A 19,662-nucleotide genomic window follows, 5' to 3' on the forward strand; every position below is an offset into this window, starting at 1 on the left:
TAAAGAATGTTCTTAATCTTTAAATAAACCATCTGGCCAGACAGCCACAATCAACAATAAGATAAATGACCTTAATGCCGATGACTCCACCAGAATGTTTACAGCAGAAATAATTAAACACTGTTGCAAAAGATAGCCATTGGACACAAATCTAATCTAGCCTAGAATGAATGATAATTCAAAACATGAAATACAAACTGTAAAAAATCATTTCTATTACAGGTTAGGGTGCGTTTTCTCATTGCCTGCAATGGTTGTTGTGCCTTGTGTGCCTCTCTCCATGTGTCTACACACTACACTAAGCTGAGCAGATGCTTAAGACATCTGTATATAACAGTCAAGGTCAAACTGTAAATGGCCAGTATCATTAGTAATTAGGAAATAAAACTAAAATGAGAAGCAGCAGCTTACTTTGACATTAAACTTGATAAGAAGTGGACACTTTACAAGAAAGTAAGTGCAATATTTTGTAACTAAGTCTGGTGTAAGGAGTAAAGTTCAAGCATGGATACTACTTTTTACTTCATGTTGTTTTAATCGTCAGCACCAACTTTGAACTTGAATGATGCCAATCTACAGACCCTTCATTCCTCACATAGAGTACCATATTCATATAAGCATTGGTGAAATTTGAACAGAGGTCTCTATCATAGTGAAGGGCCTTCTGGTTGTGTTTACATTTTAGGACATATTCAGTTTAAATGGTGCAGAACAGAAAATCAGTGGAGGGTTAACTTAGGTAATTTAAGATTAATAATATGGAGAGTGACGGAATATACAATAGGTAGGCTCTATTGTAGGCACGGAGTTGGACAGTTTGGCATCTGTGGCAGAGCAATTGGCACTGAGCAGGCAACCTGTCAACCATGGATAATCCACTGCATCCACACTGAACAGTATCATCTCCAGACAGAGGAGCAGCTTCAGCAACAGACTGCAGTTACTGTCCTGCTCCACTGACAGACTGAGGATGTCGTTCCTCCCCCACACTATGTGACTCTTCAATTCAATCTATCTATTATAGAATCAACCCAGACCCTTCCTATACTCTTTATCCCATGTAAGGTAACCAAGGAGAGAGCACCGCTCTTACAGTACTGATGCCACTGAATTGAGTTGTAAATGTCACATCAAATTATCTCAATGGGAACACTGTGCATATTTCTGTGGCGGTCAAGCCTTTAGCTACAGGGCCTATAACTGTGGAACAATTTATGGATTTGTGTAAGGGATACTCCATTTTGTCTTGATGTTCAAATCAATCCAGGTGGATTAGAGTTGTTGATAAGGCTCTTTGTATTGCAGGTATATTTGTTAGTTAATAGACAACTTTTCTGAAGTGTTAGTGATTCTCCTGCTGTGGTACTTGGTGGCATTGCTAACTTGCCAAGTTTGTGCTCTTGCCTACAAGAAGACTAATCAGTGTGATGAGAACCTTGGATGCAATGGTTACTGATCCAACAGCATACCTTATCATTTTACTTTACTGTATATTGTGACAGATTTCAGCTTGGATTTATGATATTTTATAATCCCCAAGGAGCGAGGGCGTCAGTTTGATCTGGGTCATAAAATTTGTAACTGACTGTGCACTCCCAGAGGTTAATTTGCCTGTTATACAGTAACTAACAGAAGACTCCCAGAGGTTTTGTTCCTCCAGGTAAGATGTTAAGTGGAGTTATTGTTTGCTTTTCTTGTAATGGCTCTTTAAATTGGCACAAGTTTTGTAACATTTATCCAATGATGTGTATATCTATGCATGAAAATACTGTAAGGTGTAGTGCTGTACTGTGGTGCATTATAATTGTAAAGTTATGTTAATGTTCTGATCCTCTACTTAGTAAAGAGAATATGTATGAGAATAAATTACATTATATGAGAGAACTAGCAAAATACCCGCGCTTCGCTGCGGAGAAGTAGTGTGTTAAAGAAGTTATGAAAAAGAAAAGGAAACATTTAAAAAAAAAATGTAACATGATTGTCAATGTAATTGTTTTGTCACTGTTATGAGTGTTGCTGTCATATATATATATCTATAATAATAAAAGGCAAAGCCCTCACTGACTGACTGACTCACTCACTCATCACTAATTCTCCAACTTCCCATGTAGGTAGAAGGCTGAAATTGGGCAGGCTTATTCCTTACAGCTTACTTACAAAAGTTAAACAGGTTTCATTTCGAAATTCTACACGTAACGGTCATAACGGTTGATAACAGTCGACAACGTCCGCCATGTTGAACTTTCTTATTTATGGCCCCATCTTCACGAAATTTGGTAGGCGGCTTCCCTGCACTAACCGAAACCGATGTACTTACTTATTTCGATGGTATGATGCCATTGTTGGCCTCTATATTGAACTTTCCAAAGTCACCAATTTTCAAAATTCCCGTGTAGGTAGAAGGCTGTCCCCATCTTCACGAAATTTGGTAGGTGGCTTCCCTGTGCTAACCAAAACCGATGTACGTACTTATTTCGGTGGTATGACGCCACTGTCAGCGCCATATTGAACTTTCTAACATCACTAATTCTCCAACTTCCTGTGTAGGTAGAAGGCTGAAATTTGGCAGGCTCATTCCTTACAGCTTACTTACAAAAGTTAAGCAGGTTTCATTTCGAAATTCTATGCGTAACGGTCATAACGGTCAACAACGTCCGCCATATTGAACTTTCTTATTCATGGCCCCATCTTCACGAAATTTGGTAGGCGGCTTCCTTGCGCTAACCAAAACCAATGTACATACTTATTTCGTGGTATGACGCCACTGTCAGCCGCCATATTGAACTTTCCAACGTCACTAATTCTCCAACTTCCCGTGTAGGTAGAAGGCTAAAATTTTGTACTTATTTCGTGGTATGATGCCACTGTCGGCCGCCATATTGAACTTTTAATGGACACTGATGTCCGTACATATTTCGCTGGTATGACGCCACTGTCAGCCACCATATTGAACTTTCCAACATCACTAGTTCTCCAACTTCCCGTGTAGGTAGAAGGCTGAAATTTGGCAGGCTCATTCCTTACAGCTTACTTACAACAATTAAGCAGGTTTCATTTCGAAATTCTACGCATGAACGATCATAACGGTCAACAACGTCCGCTATGTTGAACTCTCTTATTTACAGCCCCATCTTCACGAAATTTGGTAGGTGGCTTCCCTGAGCTAACCGAAACCAATGTACGTACTTGTTTTGGTGGTATGATGCCACTGTCGGCCGCCATATTGAACTTTTCAACAGTCTTTGTTACTTATGGGCCCATCTTCAAGAAATTTGGTACACGGGTTCCCAACGCTAACTGAATCCTACTTACGTACATATATACGTCCATAGCCTGCACCTCGGTCACCATGTGAGGTGGCGTTGGGTCCCCCATCCCAACGCCTCCCACGTTGTTGGCTGCCTGCCTATATAAGGCCATCCGTCGCTCCGGTCTCTACATTCCCTTCCTTGCTTCGCCATGGGATTCACATCTCCCTACTGATAACTAAAGTCTTTTTGTTTAATCCACGGCTTCTCCGCTGTTTTATTGTTTGTTTATTACAATTATAGTTATTGTGTAGGTATTTTAGACTTACTTTACATTGCTCAGGTACCCATTTCCTTTATCATTCCAACCCCCATTACCATGTCTATTGAGATGATCACTATCGATCAAAGAACTGTCATTTACCGAGTGGTTTCCATTCCCAGAGATGGCACCTACCTTTTCCATTCTCTTTGTTACATATTGCACGGCCATATCAGGCTCACTCTTGATATCCGGAGGAACATTGTGTCTTATGTATTGAATGACTGGGACAGGTTCAAGGTGTGGACTGATGACGGTACAGGATATAATTATACTACACAGGAGCACTATAAGAGTGAAATGCTTAAGCCCTTCACCTATGGATCTGCATGTGAGTTGATGGCTGCCACTGAATTGTTCAGTTGTCGCTTTCAAGTGTACCGAAATGGCCAAATATTTTACACCTTTCGAAACCACCAATGCCTCTTAAACATCTTAGATTGACAGGTGACGATTTCAGTAATGGACACTTTGATGTTTATGAATGTTTAAACTCTCAAAAGCTGGATGTGAAGTTATCGATGAAACCAGTTGTATGCTTACAACGCTTGACAGATGCTGAATGTCACTTCAACACAAGTCCTACAAATACTGTCCTAATTGAAACAAACCATGAAACTCGAACTGATCATGACAGCAGCAATCCAAGCTGTGAGATTTGAGACAAGATTACTGTTCACATGGCCAACTGTAAGTTACAAACTCAAGAGTAAGCTCAGTGCACAGCTTGCTCATGTTACAACCGGAGGTCCGAACTGACAACATGGTATACAATCAGATCCTTAACAAATAATTATTGGCATATTTTCCCTCAGTTTAAAAAGGTTTAATTTTCTTCTTAATAAAAATGTTAATGCAGTACTTTGCCGCTGAAGCGCGGGTATTTTGCTAGTATATATATATATATATAGCAAAATACCCGTGCTCGCAGCGATGTAGTAATGTTAAAGAAGTTATGAAAAAGAAAAGGAAACATTTTAAAAATAACGTAACATGATTGTTAAAGTAATTGTTTTGTGTATTTGGCGGCAGCGTCACAAAGTTGTTTTCGTCTAACTGCATCAGAAAATGTACCACGACATCTGACACGCCTCCTTTTTACTGTTTTCTCACAGCTTGGATTGCTGTTGTCATAATGGGTTTGAGTATACATATATATATATATATATACATACATACATATCTTCATATCTATATACATATCTACATATACACATATACAGTATATATATACATACCTATCTACATCATATATACACACACATACATACATACACACACACAAATTATATATATGTGTGTGTGTGTGTATATATATATATACAATGTAGATAGGTGTGTGTGTGTGTATATATAAATATATAAGGGTATATATATGTGTATACAGTATATATGTATGTGTCTATATGTGTGTGTATAGCTTTGGTCACTGAGTGCAAGGGAAAAATAATAAAATATAGTCTATAAGTTATTAAACAGTAAAACATTAACGTTTTAAGAAGTACAGGTACATTGAGCACTACTGGAGTGGTTGCGGGTAAACTACATTTTAAAGACTGTGTAACACAACAGGTAAGTAGTACTAACAGCAGCTAAAATGTATATGGATCATCTCTCGGTAGTAGATCCCTTTTGAAAGGCACTACACAACGGCTGTGGTATAGAAATTACATTTTCTATGTGAACGTCTCAAATTTCTGCCTCTGGTAATGTGCCTTACCGGCATTTAAAGAAAATTAGTTTTGTGTCCTCTGCAGTGTTAAGAGAGAAAGGCTTTGGTTTGGGATAAAAGGAAAAAAAGAAAGGAAACTTGCCTTTTTCTTTTATATAGTATAGAGAGATGTGTTCGTTGGTGATATGAGCGCCTTTTGGGGACAGTTGCGGTGGTTCTTGTGTAGACTGGTGAGACGTCCCTGCCATTAATCGGCTGTGATGGCACTGTCAGTCCTCCACTCGTGCGTGTCTTCATAATACGAGCTGACAACCCCATAATCGTATACGTGCAAAAGAAAGTGCGAATCGCCTTAATATTATTTTGCCGCAGTGTAGAAAAAGGGTCCCGTGTTTGCACTTGTCTGGGCTATAGCTCAGGGGGAGGATGAAAAAAATTAAAAGTGCTCACTTTGACTTAAGGCAGAAGCGCAGTCAGCGTCTCAAAGGCCGGCACAGCTATGCGCGCCTGGCTACTCGAATTTCGCTGGGCAGGAGACCCCACTTTTGCAGACATGTTCATGATCAAAAGTCTCACGCTCTTTGGAGGTCTTTCATATATATATATATATATATATATAGCAAAATACCCGCGCCCGCAGCGAGAAGTAGTGTGTTAAAGAAGTAATGAAAAGAAAAGGAAACATTTTAATAATAACGTAACATGATTGACATTGTCATGAGTGTTGCTGTCATATATATGCCTGCCTAAATAAGTCACCCTCGCTTTGCTCTTACTTTTTTACCGTTCATTTAATCATGGCTAGTGGTGGAAAAATTATAAAATGGAAGGAGGATTACACTGAGTATGGCTTTACCAAAACAATTATTGATGGCGAATCGATTATTCATAAAGCTTGAATTGGTGATCTGTTTTTCTGTGTTAACCTCATATTTTTTCATACTTCTTCTCAAACCAAGGGGGTGCGAGGGTAAAATGAATCGAGAAGCACTGATCAATGTAATCGGTGTACCAGGAAATCATGCATTGACAAAAGTTCCCCTTTGCTTGTAATGCAAAGTGTGATTAAATGCATTATTTTTAACGCGTCATGGAGCACATGCATCGAAGCTTCTCAGCTGTGCTTGTGCTAAGAAAAGGAAAGATTTTAAAAATAACGTAACACGATTGTCAATGTAACCTTTTGTAAGTAGTGCCTGGAGGATTCAGTGTGGAGAAACTCTAGAGACAGCGTGTGTATTAACTTGTGGATTTTTCTGTGAGTATTTGGTGGCAGTGTGACGAAGTTGCTTTGGAAGACGGGGTTAGCTGCGGAGCTCAGCTCAGAGCGAAATGAGGTGAATGGGAGGGGAGATGATGACGTGACTCCCCAACCCGCCTTAACTGTCAATCCCCCCACAAACACAGTCTCGGAATTTGCATAAGCACAGCCTTCACCACAATTTTAACTTAGTTAGAAAGTGATCAAAACTGTCGTTTATATCCTGCGTCCTCTCATTAAACTTGTATCCCACATTAACCGTGGGCATGACAAACACCAGCGGCAGCCTGTCTATGAACTTAATTTAAACTTTAGGTTTACACCTTGCTTTGTTTCCGAAGTAGCTGCAGGCATGAATATGCTTGTAGTATGTGTCACTCGCTCGCTTCTTATTGTTTCGCTGCCTTCTCAATTGTATAATGCATGTTTTCTTCAGCGCTTTTTGGAGCTCTTCCTGGTTTTCTACGTAATGCGTTGACAGTCAGTTTACGTGATTACGTGGGAGGCGTGATGATGTCACACAAAACTCCGCCCCCCACTGCCATCGAGCTCAACTCCATTACATTATATGGAGAAAAATAGCTTCCAGTTATGACCATTAGGCGTAGAATTTCGAAATGAAACCTGCCCAACTTTTGTAAGTAAGCTGTAAGGAATGAGCCTGCCAAATTTCAGCCTTCTACCTACACGGGAAGTTGGAGAATTAGTGATGAGTCAGTGAGTCAGTCAGTGAGTGAGTGAGTGAGTCAGTGAAGGCTTTGCCTTTTATTAGTATAGATAAGAAATCTCCCAGTAGAGTGACATCTGATGACACCTCAGAAGAGCATCTTGGCTTCCTCATACACAATTAGTTATCACTAAAAGGAAGTGGGCTGATTAGTGTCTTCTAATTTGCACCTCTTGGGTTCAATGTATCATTAGAAAAATCGCAACGTAATATGTCTTCACCTATCCACCTACCCATGTTCTGAACTCATTTAAAGTTTTAATTTGAGGGATCTAAAGCAAATTCCAACAGCATTAGGTGCAAGACAGGAATTAACTCAACATGAGGTGCCACTCCATCACAGAGCACACTCACACTCAGTAATACCACAGTTGACAATTAAACTAAAGCTACAGTCTTTGGGATATGAGGGGAAACCAAAGTACCCAGAGGAAAAAAAAACACAGATACTGGTTGATGATTTGATCTGGAAGTGTGTGAAGCAGTCACGCTGACCAGTGTACCACCAGGTGTATTTTCAGAGTTGAAATATTTAGTCAATGAAAGAGCGTAAAGGATATACTGAAGAGTTGAAGCTTTTGACAAAGTAAATTGTTTTTAGAATTTTATTATACTTGAATTAAACTACAAAAAGCAGACAAAAAAAGGACTTTGCTGTGGAAGCCCAGAGCATGTGCTACATTAGATTAAGTCCCAGCTCAGTCTTATCATTTCATACCTCTGCACATCATTGACAATGGAAAATAATGTGAAATGAAGGTTGCTATAAAGTTTGAATGCTGACAACATGAGTGATCTCTTACTCCTTACCTGCAGACTTCCACGAGGACAATATTCAGTCACAATACAGATGTTTGGTGGGTCAATGCAGGCACCGATAAAACGGGTTAAATGGTTGAACTGAACGTCTCGAATCTGAAAAAAGAAAACACAATTGTAAGTTCTTCCTTTATTTTTGATTTTTTAATAAAATTAATGCACTGCATAATGCATTTTTACTTTCATATTCTCAAGCATATCTATCTACCCATTTTTATGAATTCATTTTTTCTACTTTTGGGATGTGACATGTCACAGCTAGATGAAGGGAAAAATGGCTGCCACACTGCTCTAAGAGACTAGATTTTTTTTTGTCTGATGCTTACATAATGTCTCTGTGGATTTTTCTTCAATATGCCTTTACTTGTGTGACTTATGCTTTGCGTTGACTGGTGACTATGTAATTAAGCAGTGGTGCTAATGCATTTAAGACAAGTGATATTGTACAAATTAAATAATACGCTTCCCTCAGTAAATTAACTTATTATTAAAATATTAATAATAGCCATTAGCTTTGTATTTTTCACCCTTAACTACTGGCACTGGTGTATTTTGTACACCAGTCTGTTATTTTTGTCCAGCATCCTTTTACGTGAACCTACCGGCAGCATTCACCATCTCTCCTCAGCTTGATTCACTACAAGTTCAGTGTTGCAGTAGTTTCATTCCAGTGTGCCTCCAGCTGGTTTTAGGGGTGGATGCACAGTCACAAGTTCCATGTGGTACATTTGGTACTTTGAGTGGGTACTTTATGTACCTGTAATGTCGGTGAATAAACTAGACTTGAGCATTCATAGTTTTCATCCCCTTTCTCTGTACGTTTAGCATTCGTTTGCTCAGAGGTTGATGTGCTTTCTGCTTCATGAGCAGCTCGTCTTTCCTCCACTCTAGCGGCCTCCTCCTTTTGCTTTTTCGTCAGCAACTTTTCGATTTAAAACTAATTAAGTCAGTGTTTGTGTTGCAATTACTTAGTACGTTTTCTTTAATTTTTCATTTAAACTGCCACTTAAGTCTTCAATCTGCCTCAAGAATGAGTTAAGATATGAAGAGGTAGGGGAAGTGATGGCGAAGGGGGTAAGGATGAGAACGGCGCCAATACGCATGCTCCGCACAGCTGCCCTGCTGGTCAGTGCTGAGAGTTGATTCTAAAATAAAATGAAATAAAAATAAAAAAGAGGAATAACGTTGAAGGTCAATCAACACCCTGAAAGCGGATAGTAGACGTCATGTAGTGTATGTGTACCAAGTTTCAGGTCAATAGGTCAAACGGTTTGTGAGCTACAGGCGATTTAAAATCCTGGACAGACAAACTAACAGCCACGGTAGCGTATTATATTAGAAAATGACAACGATGAGTTGTCTGCAAAGAACATTCAACAACTGAAGTGAAATGTGAAACAAGTGCAAATCCTGCAGTGGATGAAAGTGTGACCAGTGACGAATGACCAGTGGAGAAGTGGATCAGGTTTATTTTCAGATAGCCTTAGACTGTGTTATATTATTTAGTAATATGGTATTAAATTACATTAAAAACATGTACAATTGAAAATGATTGTAATATTTTATAGTACAAACTCACAGCGTGCATATATATATATATAGCCATTTTAACACTGGTGCATAAAGTACACTGCATGAGTACTTATGAGATGAGAAATTACTCATACAGTACTTGAATGTGTGATAAGTTACAGCCTGTGATCCTTTCACGTTGCAGACTGGCCTTTGCCTGAAGAGAGACAGCAGCAAACCAGACAGTTATTGATGAGGTCAGATTGGACTCGGGGATTGCTGTGTAGAACTGACCCAATATTACTTAAGGGAGATTGAATTTCACCAGCTGAGGCAAAAAGAACATTCTCTGTTGGGTTTTATTAATAATGCATGTGATGTTCTTGTCCCACTTTAGGTTTTGTGACAGCACAATGCTGAGAAACTTAAATGATTCTGTCATTCCAAAGGCTGAGCCCTTCATAGCAAGAGGTAGGTGAGCAGGTGTCTGTTTCCAGAAATCTGTGATCATCTCCTGAGTTTTTTGAATGTTAAAGTCCAAATTATAAAGGCTGCACCACAATGTGAGATGTTCCACCTGTTGTTTGTATTTGGACTTGTCATTGTTTGAAATGAGGCCTATTAGTGTGATGTCATCTGCAAATTTAAGATATGTGACAGATGTATCACTAGAGGTATTGTCATGTCTAAAGGTATCACAGTGATCTGATGCTAACTGAGACAAACCAGTATGGCAAACAGCCGGGGGTCTTACCTGTTTGAAATGCCCTTCTGAGGAGAGGACTGGGGGAGAGGACATGTCAACAGCAGTACCTCATCTGAGACACGAGCCCCCCGGTTTGCATCGGGGCCATGGACTTGGAGCTTAGAAGCTCATCTCTGCTGTGGCCCATGGCCACCGGCAGGGGGCACCTGGACAGCTCTGGAGCCTTGGTCTGCAGCACATCCACCACACCCAGAAGACGATCAGTGGAGCACCTGGAGCACTTCCTGGTGCAATATAAAAGAGGCCGCCTCACTCCATTTGGTGAGAAGGAGTCGGGAGCTGGAGGACAGAGCTTGCCAGAGAGGAGTGGAAAGGGCTGATCACTGTGGGTTTGTGCATTGTGTTGTGCTGAGGACTGAGAAAAAATAATAAACGTGTCTGTTTTTAGGACTTCTGAGTCTGCGTGTCTATCTGTGTTGAGGCTGATTCTCCACACCAGGGAACACAAGTCCATTGGTTGATTCATTTTTATTTTTGTGACGTGAGAGGTGTGTGAAATTGCATGTTACTCTTGTTAATATCAAATGAGGGACATACATTTTTAGTAAGACATGTTTATGTAAACTTTAGGGAAGTCTGCACACGTATATATGTAGAAAAACTCAGGTGTGACCCCATCAGAAATTGTATGCCAAAATTATTGCAAATAAGTAAGTAAGTCTGATTCCTGACATTTACTAGATGCTGCCAGGGGAGGGTCCATCACTCCTACCCTAAAATTGGATTAAGTGGGTTAGACAACTGAAGAATGAACAATAAATTCTCTACATTACCATTAACTGTGTCACTAAAGTGACCATTTTACACTTTACATATTTTTGAAATATAGCACTTACATGTTTTAGTTCAAACAGCACTTGTCTGGTCAGTTCAATCCTTTTTTTATTTATGTGCTTGATTGCAACAAGATTACCCTGAAATGAAATAAAAGAAGATCAAGTCCGTATAGAGCATCAGCAGCTTGACTACATTATAATGAAGTTTCACTGAATGGCTAAAAAGAATCAATAGCTCAGTTGTACAAACAATAAATAATATTTTCATTTTGTAAAGATTCTGCATTGCAGGTAGACTATAATGGCTTGCAAACTGACATCAAAGAGACATAAGAACAACAGATCAATGATGTGAAAAAAATAAGGCATAAAAGAATAAATGTGCGCTCCTATACTGAAAGCGCAGCCTGCTTCCCTGGAAAGGAGGCACCACAAGTTGGTAAAAATACTGATGCACAAAGGAGTTTGAGTTATATATATATATATAAATATATGTGTGTGTGTGTGTGTGTGTTTGAAAACAGGAGCCAGTGCTTTTTAAAGTCTATAGAGGTTTTATGAAAAGGAGCAGACAGAATGTACGTGAGGAGCATAGTGAAGAATAAGTCAGAAAGTTTGACAATTTCAAGTATGTAAGCTTCCTTCAACAAATGCAGCGCATGCTGACTCCCAGTTATGAAATAATTACATAAGGTGAAAACAGTAGGTCTAAACCCAATTCTAAACTGATCAAGATATACAGAAAGAGACTGAAAGGTGAAATTAAGCCAAGGCTTCTGAGCTGCACTATAGACATTTCTCCCAGCAGGCTGTTAGGGTTGCATCTGATTCTTATTTCTTTAGCCCTCTGTGCTGTTTTGTTTTCAAACCACTGGAAGTATGTGCACATCTTTCATGGTTTAAACTTACCATAAAATTAATGTTCTTCTTGATGACTGTTAAAATATGTGGAGAAATTACGACATTTTTATTTAAACAGCAAAGTCCGAGCATTTCCTAAAGATCCTAAGAGAAGATTTATCTTTCTTGGCCAAGAATGGGCAATTTTCATATGTATTCTGAAAACTGCCTTTATATGAAAGTCTGAATCTTCCTATGAAAGGTGGACAAACTTTGGGTTATTCAGTCCATGGGACAATTTACTAACCATGCCTTAATATTTAGATAATATTTCCCTAGGTGCGAAGTGTTATTGATGACAGTATCCCCTAAATTAAATGCCAAAGTGACCAAATGCTGCATAGAACAGGTAGTAATAAACACATACATATTCCCTTTATGGGATATTTTTCTGATACCTTGAAAAATATTCATTAATTCTTAATATTAATGTCTTTATGAAGCCAACAGTAACTGGGCGGCAAGCTTTTACTGAGCTCTGAAGGTCTTGTTTTGATACCAGGGGCAGAGGAAGCGCATGGTACCTGGTACTTTGTGTTTAGCTGCAGACAACTCCTAATTATTTCCAATTGAGAAAGCTGATTTTTCACTCATCGTCAAAAGTGTTTAAATGATCTCATATGTTTCCAGATAATAATCATTTTAGACCATTATAATTCAATGGCAGCTCAGAGAGCTGAAGTATAGGCAATGTTCCCAACATATCAGATGACATAAATTTATGAATGTGTACTATGAGTGATATCTACTCTAACATTTTCTGTAGTGCCAAACAAACGAACAAGAAAAGAAGCAATTAAGTCATAAACCTGACCCAGAAGGTGCCTTTCTTATCAATGAAACTCTGGAGGAAGAAAACTGACTCATTAACATTACAGGTAAAGATATACAAAATATTTAACCACTTACATATTAGACATCACTCATCTGAAACAAGGAGAGATCAGATGCGAAGATTGTATACTATATCTTAATATCTCCCATCAAACAGATGGTACTGAATACAGTAATGCAATGGATTTACTGAAAATAAGACAGACGGCACAGGACACCATGGCCAGGTGGAAAAAAGTCATGAAAACAATGTGGGAAAGACAAGAACCTAGGAGTGCGCACCGGCATAGTCCAGTAAAGGCAAAGAAACGGGCACACAACTGCAGTTAAACAAACGTAAATGGTTCAATTTATAGTCAAAAGCCACAAGGCGAAGGTAAAGGCACATGAGATAAGTTGACCAAAACCAAAATTAGGAAAATAGATTGTTTAAATTCAAGAATTACACTCACCTAAACGATTATTAGGAACACCTGTTCGATTTCTCATTAATGCAATTATCTAATCAACCAATCACTTGGCAGTTTCTTCAATGCATTTAGGGGTGTGGTCCTGGTCAAGACAATCTCCTGAACTCCAAACCGAATGTCAGAATGGGAAAGAAAGGTGATTTAAGCAATTTTGAGCGTGGCATGGTTGTTGGTGCCAGGCAGGCCGGTCTGAGTATTTCACAATCTGCTCAGTTACTGGGATTTTCAAGCACAACCATTTCTAGGGTTTACAAAGAATAGTGTGAAAACGGAAAAACATCCAGTATGCGGCAGTCCTGTGGGCGAAAATGCCTTGTTGATGCTAGAGGTCAGAGGAGAATGGTAAGACTAATTCAAGCTGATAGAAGAGCAACTTTGACTGAAATAACCATTCGTTACAACCGAGGTATGCAGCAAAGCATTTGTGAAGCCACAACACGCACAACCTTGAGGCGGATGGGCTACAACAGCAGAAGACCCCACTGGGTACCACTCATGTCCACTACAAATAGGAAAAAGAGGCTACAATTTGCACGAGCTCACCAAAATTGGACAGTTGAAGACTGGAAAAATGTTGCCTGGTCTGATGAGTCTCGGTTTCTGTTGAGACATTCAAATGGTAGAGTCAGAATTTGGCGTAAACAGAATGAGAACATGGATCCATCATGCCTTGTTACCACTGTGCAGGCTGGTGGTGGTGGTGTAATGGTGTGGGGGATGTTTTCTTGGCACACTTTAGGCCCCTTAGTGCCAATTGGGCATCGTTTAAATGCCACAGGCTACCTGAGCATTGTTTCTGACCATGTCCATCCCTTCATGACCACCATGTACCCATCCTCTGATGGCTACTTCCAGAAGGATAATGTACCATGTCACAAAGCTCGAATCATTTCAAATTGGTTTCTTGAACATGACAATGAGTTCACTGTACTAAAATGGCCCCCACAGTCACCAGATCTCAACCCAATAAAGCATCTTTGGGATGTGGTGGAACGGGAGCTTCGTGCCCTGGATGTGCATCCCACAAATCTCCATCAACTGCAAGATGCTATCCTATCAATATGGGCCAACATTTCTAAAGAATGCTTTCAGCACCTTGTTGAATCAATGCCACGTAAAATTAAGGCAGTTCTGAAGGCGAAAGGGGGACAAACACCGTATTAGTATGGTGTTCCTAATAATCCTTTAGGTGAGTGTATAACAACAATGAAAGTTGGAAGTTAAGTTATGTCTATCACATTTGGTATTAAACCAAGATGAAATTATGCACAACGCGAATCATCCTTGTTGTTGGTTGACTGGGTTAATATTTACCAACAAATAGCTCTTGTGTTTTGGTAAATTGAGAAGCTGACTCTTGAACTTTCTTTATGCAGTTGATTTCATGTCAGAACTGCTAAGCATTAGACTATTAAAACAACAGAGACGAGAACAGGCCATTCAGCCAAACCAGCTCGTCCATCCTATTCACCTGGATTGTCTAAAATAACATCAGGTCGAGACTTGGAGGTCATTAAAGTCCTGCTCTCCTCCACAATACTTCATAATTTATTCCATGTGCCCATGGGTCTTTGTGGGGAGAAAAAATGTCTAACATTTGGGCAAAATCTGCCCGCAACATTTTTCTAGCAGTGTCTCTGTGTTCTTGTTGAAAAAGGAAAGTTGTATTGTGTGTAAAATATCTTACCTTAAAGTAGCCAGTTTTGGCAAAAAGCTGGTATTTCCCATGTGCAGTTATCAGGGAGCCATAGCTGGATCCTCTCTACAAATAAGCAGAAACAGGAGTTAAAGATAGCATTTTGACCAAACTTGCTTGGCTTTAGAATAAAGGAGAAAGTTTAATACACATTTTGCTCAGATTAAATTTGTCATGAGTATCCTGCTCAATACAATTTTGACCATTTGTCCTGCTTAACATCTTTAAAATATCAACACATTTTAAGGGAACCTTCCTTTTTCGTAGCAACATTTTAGTTCTACAGTACTCCTAATAGACTATGGATGCATAGAATTGCTATATTCTTCATGGATTTGAAGCCATTATTATCTTCTAATTTTCTTTGCTTCCTTTACCTGTTTTTCTGTGGTGGCATTTTGCGCCACCACCACCTGATCAAAGCACTGTGCAGTCACCTGTGATATTTGAATGAAAGCAAATACCCCTCTGCATCAAACCCTCTAGGACAAGCACAAAAATAATAATGAACTACGTAAGTACATTTCTTTTTGGTAGAATAACCTGTTGGGGGTGGGTGATCTTTTGGTCTTGAATTTGTGCAGATTCTTCTTTTCTACGGTTTATCTGGAGTTTTTTTTTTCTGCCACCTTCAGCCATCCGACCTTATCATTGGACTCATCTTTATTAACTTAAAAAAACAATTCTATATATAAGGACTACTTTTCTATTAGGTATCTATTGTCACACACATGCACTTTGGGGACAGCTTAAAGGCTCTGGTGGTGGCAATTCCTTCCCAATGCACAAAGTGGCGCTGTTTACTAATGTGTCTCCCTCTGCAGACCAGATGATTGACAACCTGCCCACCTCTGACATCACTTCCTGTGCCCATCCACCTGGACCCGCCTCTTCCTGCCTGGCCTGTATTTAACAGGAAGTGTCATCTTGGGCAGTCTACTTTCAGACTTGTGTCTATAGAGAGGTCTCTTTTGCTAAAAAGCACTTTATTATTTTTCAGTTTACAAATACAGGTTCATTGTGCTTCCCCAAATCGTGCACGAGACAGCCTCTTTATAAAACAAGCCGTAAACATAGAAAAAGTGTGGTGCAGTAAGTCTTCTTTAAATAAATAATCGAAAAAATATTACATAAAAATTAGTGCTTGGTGGGAATTAAAATCAATCCAATAAACAAATAAATCCAGCAAGGGTTAATACCAAGGATAAAATCACAGATTTGAAATCAGGTTTATTTCTTCTCTTACTTGTCTCCCATTGCTCGCCCACTAGGTCTCTGCAGTGGGGCTGAAATGCCAACAAGTGCAGTCTACTACACTCTGTGTTTATAGGCTTTTTTGAGCTTTTCATTGTGTGGTACACATTTGAGGGGGGTTCCTACCTTGACGTTTTGAGTGCATTGGTTAATATCTGTTATATATCACAGGGAATGATTGAGGTCCTCATCTGTTAAAACAGCATTTTTCTTTTACTACAGCTACTGACCCACCAGTGGAGAAACACTGGTCTGAGCCATGTGCAGAATCAAGTTAAAAGGCAAATAAAATGGTATGTTATCTCATAAAAACTGTTGAATATAAATCAAGGGATGCTACTGCATGTTTAGAGTATATAATGCACTAGTGTGACTGCATCTGGAGTATTGTGTGCAGTTCTGTTCAACACCCTAAAAAAAAGACATAGCAGCACTTGAAGCTGTGCAGAAGACAGCAACCACGGGTGTCCCAGAACTCTAGGAAATATGGTGATTCACGTACGTAAGGACACAAATGGAAATTAACAGGCTGAAGCCATCATGCAGTTCTATACCCACAGAGTTATGATAATCGCGAGCAAACTACTAAGCCATGTAGTTGAAGCAGAAACCTTAAAAACCTATAAGAAGCATCTGGGGTGAGATATTGGGGCAGCTTACAATAGCTATTAGCTAAACAAAAAGCGTGATGGACTGAATGGTCTCCTCTTTTGTCAAATTTCTTTATATTCTTATTGTGTCTATTATTTGTTTAAGTTTATCTGAAACGAAATTGACAATTTTAAGCACTTATATTGTATGATTTGTTTCTTAAAATATATATATATATATATATATATATACAAAGTATATATATATGTTGTGATATATGGCCGGCAGTTTATCCCGGCCAATACCTCCACACCGCTAGATGGAGTCCTCCCTGCAACATGGAGGGGCCCCGAATTCTAGCAGGGCATCATGGACATTGGAGTTTTACTTCACAGCCCTGCTGGACACTGTTGGGGCCACCAGGGGATGCTGCAGGGAGGCACAAGTATTTTTATAGCTCAGAAGTACTCCCTAATCACGGGGACTGAAGGAATGAAGTACTTCCAGGCTGAAGAAGAAGAAGTTTTCATCTGACCCGGAAGTGCTATGAAATCACATGGACTGAGGGAAAGAAGCACTTCCGGGTCAGGGAGTATAAAAGGATGATGGGAAGCCCCAGCAGAGTGAGCTGAGTTGAGAGAAAAGGGTGGCAGAGCTGCTGGGAGTGGAGGGTTGGTTATTGTTGTTATTATTATTATTGATTATTGTATTGTTTGTTGAGAATAGTGGAAGTGGAGGTACTTTGTGCATTTTATTGTAAAAATGCATTTATTATTGGGACTTTTACCTGGTGTCTGGACGTGGTGTCTGAGAGTTCAGGGTTCAACAGCGCCCTCTATCAGTCACAATGTATATATTTTATTTTTTTTATTTTGTACCTATGCATATATGATACACATGTGTATGTACTGTATATATTATAGGGGGTTTCACACTCTGCTAGGAACAGCTCTTGCGTGCAATAAACCTGTAAGTCCGTAAACAGGCTATAGTGCGGATTTCAAATATTCTTCTTTTAACACTTAAAGCTGTAAATGGCCAAGACCCTGCTTACTAATCTGAATTTATTATTACTTTCAAGCCAGAGTGCACATTAAGATCTCGAGATGCTGGCCTGCTTATGATTCCTAGGATTAACAAAATAACAGCGGGAGGTCAAGTTCTTAGTTACAAGGCCCCAAAGCTGTGGAATGGTCTGCCTGCTACTATAAGTCTCAGTCTCATCTTTTAAATCCCGGCTGATGACTCACTAATTCAATTTAGCATACCCTGACTAGAGCTGCTGATTAAGTGTGCATACTGCGTCTCTGTTGTTAGTCATTAGTACTCAAACATAAATAACATGATATTTTTAATCTGTTACACCCTCACGTATTCTCACACTTGGTACCACTGCTCTACTGCCAGGCTATTCTACTGCCATCTCAGATAAAGGAGTGTTGGAATCATCGGGTAGAAGGGTCTTTTCATCAGATTGGCTGCCCAGTACTGACTGTGGTGAGGTGGCTTATTGGCTGAGGTCTCCAGGACTCTGACTGTGTCTGGCTCGTCTGACTCCTTTTCTACAATCTGGCTGTGGTTCTACAATTAACTGATGGACGAATATTTTTGTTTTTCATTTATGTTGATTAGTTTCTACTTTGTTTTTGATGTATTTTAGCAAATGCTTATCCTTATATGTGATAGTTCTGTTTTTAGTGAGTGGTATAATCTATTCTTGCATTTTGCTTTAAGAGTTGGCATGGTGCACTGAGCCTACATTTGGTGAGGAACACGGTGTAAGAACAAACTTGTTTATCCTGTTGCATTGTATTTTTAATGTGCCAATGGTAGATTGGCCATCTAGCTTTGTGGAGAGGAGTACTTGTGTTCTGTTTTGTGTGTTGTATCTACCGCATTTTGTGACACCCATTGAGTGTCCAACCTACCTGGAAAGGGTTTTTTTTTTCTGAATGGCCCTTCCCAAGTTTTTTCCATTTTTTTCCTGCAAAGTTTCTTTGAGAGATTTTTCTTGTCTTCATAGACACTCCAGGCTGGCGGGTCTATCAGAAAACAGGGCCTGTTAACACCTATTGAGGCATTCCTTATGTGATTTTGGACTAAACAAGAAATACAATGTTGTTGTTGTACACTTCAGGGATGTAAATCAAAAACATTCTTTGGGGAAATTTATTAAAAGGCCGAAAGGAGGTGAAGCCATATTCCTGTGATAGAGACTAAAACAAATGTTTGGCAGCAATGAATGCTACAGTAGGTCTGAATTTGAACCCAGACTTCCAGGGCTGTGAGGAAGCGGAATTAACCATTACACCACAAAGTCATCTTGTTTGCATATAATGGTTTTGAGACATAAAATATATCTAAATATTGCAGGGAAGACTCTAATTATTCATTCTTCAATTTCAACAGATATTTTATAGGTCTTTGATGGGCTTTGAAAAGGGGAATTCCACACATAATGTAAGGTTCAGCATTTTTATTTAGCCATGTCTACACAAGAAATCATTTGCCTTTTCAGTTTCATCCATGCATGTGTGTCCACTGTAAATTTATCCATCCATTTTGTAAATCCAGATCATTGTTATGGTGAGTCAGGTCTATCCTGGTAGCAATAACCATAAGGCAGGAGCCAAGCCTGGACATTGTTACAACATAAATTCACACCTTTATTAAGATGAATTCTGTGCATCAACATGTACAACAGTGCTCTGTTTCTGTGTCTGGTATACACTTACCTACCGCAACAAAAGCTGATCTGCAGAGGAGCACACATACCCTAAATAGCAAAAAGGTCTTTCCAGACATTTTGCAAGC

The 19,662-nt window shown here is 39.4% G+C and overlaps 1 protein-coding gene across 1 annotated transcript in view; it reads right to left on the reverse strand.

Moving 5' to 3' along the window:
- Positions 1 to 19,662, reverse strand: part of LOC120532921 (atrial natriuretic peptide receptor 2) — a 186,264-nt gene that overhangs the window by 50,080 nt on the left and 116,522 nt on the right. Inside the window, exons 6-8 of the mRNA XM_039759411.1 lie at positions 14,995 to 15,069; positions 11,164 to 11,241; positions 8,041 to 8,145 (exon numbers count right to left, since the gene is read on the reverse strand). Coding sequence (XP_039615345.1) covers positions 8,041 to 8,145; positions 11,164 to 11,241; positions 14,995 to 15,069 — 258 coding nt within the window. The remainder of the gene's footprint in view (positions 1 to 8,040; positions 8,146 to 11,163; positions 11,242 to 14,994; positions 15,070 to 19,662) is intronic.

This window comes from Polypterus senegalus, chromosome 7 (genome assembly GCF_016835505.1).
Source record: "Polypterus senegalus isolate Bchr_013 chromosome 7, ASM1683550v1, whole genome shotgun sequence".
In the NCBI taxonomy this organism is placed as follows: domain Eukaryota; kingdom Metazoa; phylum Chordata; class Cladistia; order Polypteriformes; family Polypteridae; genus Polypterus; species Polypterus senegalus.